The sequence below is a fragment of the Quercus suber genome, unplaced genomic scaffold (genome assembly GCF_002906115.3).
Source record: "Quercus suber isolate HL8 unplaced genomic scaffold, Cork oak 2.0 scaffold_327, whole genome shotgun sequence".
Classification (NCBI taxonomy): Eukaryota; Viridiplantae; Streptophyta; class Magnoliopsida; order Fagales; family Fagaceae; genus Quercus; species Quercus suber.
Window position 1 is genome coordinate 443,529 of NW_027069780.1, and position 7,900 is coordinate 451,428.

At 32.8% G+C, this 7,900-nt stretch overlaps 1 protein-coding gene across 1 annotated transcript; it reads left to right on the forward strand.

Annotated features, from left to right (window-relative positions):
* The first annotated feature begins 1,206 nt into the window (after positions 1 to 1,206).
* LOC111993969 (phosphatidylinositol/phosphatidylcholine transfer protein SFH3) lies at positions 1,207 to 7,885 on the forward strand. Its single transcript, XM_024025831.2, is given in 12 exon segments — positions 1,207 to 1,464; positions 1,583 to 1,611; positions 2,696 to 2,779; positions 2,907 to 2,960; positions 4,103 to 4,180; positions 4,500 to 4,553; positions 5,177 to 5,236; positions 5,311 to 5,371; positions 5,374 to 5,405; positions 6,145 to 6,246; positions 6,319 to 6,399; positions 7,270 to 7,885. Coding segments are annotated over 12 exon segments (1,011 nt in total). The 5' UTR covers positions 1,207 to 1,409; the 3' UTR covers positions 7,591 to 7,885.
* The last annotated feature ends 15 nt before the right edge of the window (positions 7,886 to 7,900 follow it).

Consider the following 7,900-nt stretch of genomic DNA (forward strand, 5'->3'; position numbering starts at 1 on the left):
ATTTCATAATGTTTTTCCTTTATTATGAAATCTTGTTCTATCCTCTCATTAATTTTAATCATGTTTGTTCTTATTTTTCATTTACAACAAATGAAAGAAGATGATACGAAACCAGATTCTTCACATGAGAGAGATTGGACATGTCTATAAAACTACAAGGCTCTTAATAATTATATTTAATTAATTAAATATCTAAATCTTCTTCCCATTTTTTGTAACTATTTTTTAAAGAAAAATTGAAGCTGTGGGGGCATTTTTTGCTTCAAAGGAAACTCATGAGTATTCCTTAGGCAAATTTTTGCTCTTGTCCCACAAGGAAAGAGTTTCCTCCCTCTTAGCACCTTATAAGGCATGAACCAATGGTATTAGAGTACCACTAGTTTAAGAGTAAAAATTTGCCTAAAGAGTACTCATGAGTTTCCTTTGAAGTAAAAAATACCCCCACAGGAGCATATCAAGTTCTTAATGATGTTCATATCCAGGTATTTGGTTCAACTTTCTAAAAAAAATTCACTAAAATTAGCTTTACACATTTGTCATCCACCTTATCTTCATGACATTTTATCTCTTTTACATTTCTAGAATTTAAAATGATGAATGCTATATACACAAAAAAATTTCACAACATTTTTTTAAATAGTTGAGTTGGCAAATTTTTTATTAATTTTGATTTGGACTAATTGCTGACATTTTATTTTTATTTATTATTAACAATCTGCCACACCTACTGTTATGTAAAATTTTGTTTGTATCTTTAGCTTTCCTCATTTAAAATCCATGATTAAGCTTTATATGACCCTTTAATATCTTATTTTACCTCAAATAACCTCTTGTAATTATCTTACAAGAATATTCTCATGTGAAGGGTCTTACATTCCATTTTTCAATCTAATGATTTTAGACCGTTTGATCAGATTAAAGTCAAAAAAATCATTGTCATATAAAGAAATTAAAAATTAAAAAGAAAAAAAAAACATTTTGAAAGTTAAACTCAGCTAATAACTAGTAATACAAATTTACATCCATAATTCACATGTTTTTCCATTTATATTCTCTATCTTTTTATAAAAAAAATTATTTCCATCTTTAACTTTAAGCCTTTAAACCAAACAAATAATTTATTTATTTATTTTTTTGGAGACCAAAAACATCTGAGTTACTTTTAAAACCGAACATAAAAGAAGAAGTAGATGTATAAAAAACATATACAGATTTTTTTTTTTAAAAATATTTATTTCACAACTCTCTCTCTGTCTCTCTCTCTAAACTTGGAGCTCTACAAAGGCTGAGAGAGACTGACACACAGGCTGTGAGGCTGAGGAGCTCCAAACCCAGTTGGATTTTCAAAAAATTCATCTGGAAGTTTGTATATTTTCTACTAATTCAGATTTAGAAAGCAAAAACAGGAGATGGGTATTGCAAATGAGGAGGCGGTGAAGGAGTTCCGGTCTTTAATGGAAGAAAGTAAGCTTTTTGTCAAAAACCCAGTTGGCAATTTCTTCAAATTCTTCTTCTTTGATCCTAAATTGCTAATATTTATTACCTTTTTTTTTGGGGTTTGTTTGTTTGTGAAATGTTGCAGTAGATGAGCCACTGAAGAACTCATACAAGGTTGGTCTCTTCTCTTTTTTGTTAGTTTCTCTGATCTGTTTTCTGTTTGAATGCTGAGAAAAAAAGGTTGGCAAAAAAAAAAAAGTATAAATTTTGGAACAAATTTTTGCTACGAACTTATGAGAAAAAAAGGTTGGCAAAAAAAAAAAAGTATAAATTTTGGAACAAATTTTTGCTACGAACTTGTTTTCTGTTGTCTAGCTTTTAAGTGTTTGATACCTGAGAACTCAAAACCCTTTACTCAACATAGCCTAATTGAATCAACCATGTAGCTTATTTTGGATCAGGTACTGATTTTATTTATTATTTTACATTTGTTATATGTGATCTGGGTTGATCTTGCTTTTTATTTTTTATTTATTTTTATATAATAATTTTTAATTTCATTTCTTTCTAATATTTATTTTATAAGCGATGGATTGGTTGCAGTGAAGTTTAGCTGATTCACTATGGGGTAGATAAGGTTTTTGACTGTAGTTGTAGATATTATTCTGCTTTTTTATTCTGTTGGGTTCCCTCTAAATTGGCAGAACCCTTTCTCATCATACATGGTTTGATTTACATTTTGTATAGAGCAGAAGGGAGTTTGGCTAAGATAGGAGGCTGGTTTTTTCATCAATTTGCTTCTTAAAATTTCCCCCCTTTCTCTTTCCCATTCACTAATGGAATATGTTTACATAAATAAAGTAGACAAAGTTTTATTGCTATTTTGAAAGGAATGACTTATCTTGAGACTATCGACTTAGGGCTAGTGGGGAGGGGATTTAGTCTGACACAGTGATTTGCACTTCAAGCGCGTTAGAGGAAGAAAGTAAGTTTGTAGTGGAGTTTAAGTTTGGAGTATCCACTTGAGTTGCTTGATCTTTCTAATTTTCTCTAATAATTATCCTTCCCAGGTGATTGGGTCGTGCTCCTTTTGCTCTCTTCAATGAATCATTTACTTATAAATAAATCCTGTGCTTTTTTGTTGTCTCATCTATTTGATTGTGCCTGTTTTGTGATGCTTTATTGAATTGAAGTTGGCAATTTTACTTTTAAGAATTACTTAATTTTTTAAATTCAAAGTGTGTACCTTGATCTCCAGAATATGCACCAGGGTTATCCAACAGAAGCATTGGTTCGGTTTCTCAAAGCCAGGGATTGGAATGTTGCCAAAGCACATAAAATGGTTAGATCCATTTGTTTCACTTAAGCTTCTCTATTAACTTATTGCTTTGCAAAATTTTATTTTCTTCTTTAAGCGTTATTTGTCTTTGGCTACTTCTGCTTATACTAACCATACAAATCTGTTCCAGTTGGTTGATTGTTTACATTGGAGAGTACAGAATGGGATTGACAATATACTGTCGGTGAGTTTTATCGTTATGGGATTAATAGCTAAACATAAAATATTGTTGCTAAAGTCTTAGTCACTCCTGAAATTTCTCTGTTTGATGCTTGACTTCTCATTTATTTTGTGAATTCTTGCATTTAGTGAATATTTTGTTTCTTTTCTGCTAGAGAGTATCATATAAACTGTGAAATTAGAGATTTAAAAATGAGAAAAACTGACAAAAAGAAATAGGAAACTACTTGTCAGACTTGTCCTGGGCTATGTCCCAAACATAGAGTACGTTGCAATCACCCCACACCCCCCCCCCCCCCCCCCCAAAAAAAAAAAAAAAAAAAAAAAAAATCACTTTTAATATGCATGTATGGGACACTATAATCTCTAAGAAGTGAGGATTAAGAAGCTATATGAAGAAAAATTTCATTTTATTCTCAATACACCAGCAAGTTATGCTCAGAATCAAAAGCCACAATTTCTTCGATTCCACATTATTGAATGCTGAAGATGTTACATCTTTCAAGGATGTTGGAACAGGAAGCAACCAAAAGATGGCCAACCTACAACTATCAAAAAGTACATAAATCTATGGGAATCATAAATCATATATAACTTCTAGGGTAAGCTTGTGTAACCTGTTTTGGCACTTCTGGTCCATGTGGTAATTAAATGCATTGAGTTTTAGGAAAAACAGAAACAAATTGGAATAATGAATTGTAATAAAATTTTTGCATCCAATATATAAATTGCAAGGGTATAGAAATCTGATATATGTACTGCCGCCCAAAGTAAATATTTAAGATTTTTATTGTATTATTATTTATGCATTGAAGACAATCCTGGTGTCTCAGTTCTAGGCCAAGAGCATATGTTCATGATCAATCTTGAATCATATGCATACAGTAATCTTATGGTTGATTATTAACCCAGGCCAGAAAAGAAAAATATGTTATTTTTATGTATGGTAAAATTTGGGTCTAGACTAAAAATAAAATTTATGGTTGCTTTTTTCTGTTATGTTATCTTCTGCTTAGCATTCATGGATTGTAATATTTGATTATTGTGATTGATTATATTTTGGAACCATGTTGGTGGCAACCCTGTACCTAATATGGTGATCAGAATTCATTACATTACAAAATTTTCTTTTGTTTCTGTATACAGAAACCTATCATCCCCATTGACTTGTACAGAGCAGTGCGAGATTCTCACCTTCAAGGATTTTCTGGTTACACAAAACAGGTATGCCTGTCTTTCACAGATTTACATAAAATTATCATGGATTTCAATCTTGATCTTGTTGTGCTTCCCAGCCAACTTGTTTAAGCAGGTCTGGCATCTCAAAAATTATTTTTTTGCCACAAATGGATATACCATTGTGCCCACATTTAAAAAGAAGAAAAAAAAAATTCCCCCTTTTTTGGGGGGTTTGGGTGGTGGGGAGTTGCTTTTGGAAATTTATGGTTGCATTTATGAGAAATGAAGGCTTTAATGATGATTATTTCACTCCTGCATTCCTATTTATGTTTTCTCTCTCATTATTTCTGCTAACTTTTGCCAGGGCCTTCCAGTCATTGCTATTGGTCTTGGGCTCAGCACATTTGACAAAGCATCTGTAAGGATCTTGCATGATATTCAATTTTCTTAAATTTCACAGTTATAAAATTGTATTGGGCTATTAGGCCTGGATTTGGTATATAATGGACTACGTATACAAGATTTGCTTGAGCTATGCATTAAGCTAATTTGAAGATTGAAAATTTTCATATGCTTGAATCATAGAAAAGGACAATGTTTAAGGGCATCAGGTTTTATCTGTTTTGTTGGTACCAAACTTCCTGTTCTAAGAATGTATATACATAAAGCATTACTTAATTTCTCTACAACCTCTTTTAAGGGATCACTAGGACTGGTAGGACTGCAAGTGGTATAGATATGGAGTACATGTATAATTCCCTGAAATTTTATAGTGTTGCAATATTCCTTTCCAATAAATTATGGTACTTTGCGGTCGTATTCTTCGTACTAGGTTCTTCTGTTTCATGCTTCTTTGAGACATGGAACATGATAACGGTTCTGAATAAATATTAATAATTACTTGCTTCTAGATGAATGCACTTATGTTCATTATATATGCTTCACTTATGAGCACAAGGCAGCATTATATACTGCTATGTGCATCATATGTTGGGGTTTTCTTGATATTTACAGTGTACTGACATGTTTCTTTGTTTTTAGGTAAATTACTATGTGCAGTCACACATCCAGTTGAACGAATACAGAGATCGTGTAGTTCTGGTGCGTACTTGAATTATTCAATAATCTTTATGACTTGTAACTTGTCTTATGGCCTGATTTTACTTTTGTTGCAGCCTTCTGCAACAAAGAAGCATGGACGACATATTGGTACCTGTCTGAAAATCTTAGACATGACCGTTTAAAGCTTTCAGCGCTGAATAACATTAAGGTATACATATGTAGTCCTTTAACCTCCAACTTGTCTTTTCTTTTAACTGTCACTCTTTTCCTAAAAAGGGCCTTAATCTACAAAATCTATCAATGGGCATCATATTTTTATTTGTAATGGAGCATCAGGGTTTTGCATCTCACATTCATTTTAGACTTAATATCCCTTTTTTGATGGATAGTATATCAGCTATTAGGTATCATTACTATATCTGATATACTATAGTTTATAAATAAAAGATCAGTAGTTACCTATTAGTGGAGTGGATTCAAGGTTTCCTCTTTGGAAAATTGAGTTGGTGTAGAACCCCAGAAGGCCATTTTCTCTATGTTGTTGCACTGGTAACAAAAAGCATGAGGTCATATTGGCTTACATATCTTTCATATAATGAACCATAAGTTTTGGATTGCTGTCTTTCCATGTGTTACCTGTGTACATTTTTGTTGCTACAAGTTTAATTTATTCTATGTTTCTGTGATAAGGGCATGTATTAGTATCTTTATACATCATAAGTAGACAAGTGTATTCAATTTCAATATCTCCATTCATAATTGTGATGTTTCTCTTGTATGCTTTCCTTGTACCTGGGTTGCCTTTTGTGCTTTTTCAATGACTTATTTAGTTGTGGAAAAAAGGTGATTTCTATTTCAATATCAATTAATCTAATATTTTGCCTACCCTCACTCTGTGGACTGTATATTTGACACTTTTCATCACTATCTGTTCAATCTTAATGCAGCTTTTGACTGCTATAGCTACAATTGATGACTTGAACTATCCTGAGAAGACAGATACGTATTATATTGTAAATGCACCCTATATATTTTCAGCATGTTGGAAGGTTTGTGTCAATACTTTACTTTTAAAAAAGTTTACTTTTGCAACAAAATGCTTAATGCTCAATCGTTGGCAGGTTGTAAAGCCTCTTTTGCAAGAAAGAACAAGGCGGAAAATCCAGGTTCTGCAAGGTTGTGGAAGAGATGAGTTACTGAAGGTAAGCATGGTTTCCATTTGTATTTAGAAAATTTCTTTTAGAACTGCTGATGCTGGCAGAAAGATAGTATCATTATTTTAATTGCCATTAAGTTATTTCTTAAGTAAGCTGTTCTATACATGGATTTGCCTCTCTTTTTGATAATCAAGATGGTGAATTTTATTGAAATAAGCTGAAAAACTACAACAAACAGAAAGCTAAATAGTACTAACTCAGTTTGAATACAAATAAGGACAAAGCCTGATCAAGCTAAAGAAAATTACAAAAACTCTCCCAAGAAGGATAACAAGCTGCACTTCTGATTAAACTAGGCTGAAACTGCCTTCCCAAAGTCAGTAGGATTTGGCTTGTTTGATAGTTTATGCAATACGTGATATGTGTCTTAGAATATAGCTTCACCCCTAATTAACACATGCTATGGCTTAGCTTCTTAGGTAGGTCTAAGTTTTGATAGTAAATTTAATCTCTATATCGTGTCCTGTCTTCAAATCAAGTTGTGTCAAATTTTCTAGGTCAAGGCAGGTATTTTTAGGTCCTCTAGTCAATCTGTATGGTGAATTTGGAGTTTTTCCAGTTTCTGCATTCAACTTATTAATTGTTGGTTGGTACTGTTGTAATGTTAATGAGCAATGTAGGGGTTAAGTGAAAGCGTATCAGTAACACTCACCCCGCCCCCCCAAAAAAAAAAAAATCTATCCACCTATCAAGATTTTCTTTTAATGAGCAATGTAATGGTCTCAACATTTAATCTCTCTTTCACATGTTGCCTCACCAGCATAGATGGAATTCTTTACTTTTTTTTTTGTGCTCACACTAGTGTCATCTGTATGTTCCATTTATTTGACAAGAACATTGTTCACTTGTATTCAGATAATGGATTATGGATCACTCCCGCATTTTTGTAGAAGAGAGGGTTCTGGATCGTCCAAGCATTATAGAAATGAGGGCACTGACAACTGTTTCTCATTAGACCATGCGTTCCATCAACAACTCTATAATTATATCAATCAGCAAGCTTTGTCTAAAGAGTCTACTTCACCAATCAAACAGGGGTCAATGCACGTAGAGGTTCCGGAGCCAAACCCAGGAGAGACCGAGATCATGAAGACCATTCAAACTGAATTCCACAAGTTAGGAAATAAGAATGGGCTTGCCAACTCACTGAAGGGCGTTGAAGTTAACGGTGATTGAAGAACACAAATGTGACAATTCCAAGTCTACATGACACTGAGACCCAATTGTCAGATGGCTACAGTGAGAGGCTGTACTTCAATTATCAGATAACAAATTCACTTGCATCAGCTTGAGGCAGGTTTTTTTTTTTTTTTTTTTTTTTTTTTTAGTACAAAGCTAACCTGGTGTAGTTTGACATTACCACCTTGGGGTGGATGATCATAATATGATCATAATGATAGATCATTAATGTAGAAAGCTTGAGAACAAGTGTAATCTTTTATAATTTATGTTAATTGCTTAAGTAATCCAACTCAGCTTTCTTTTT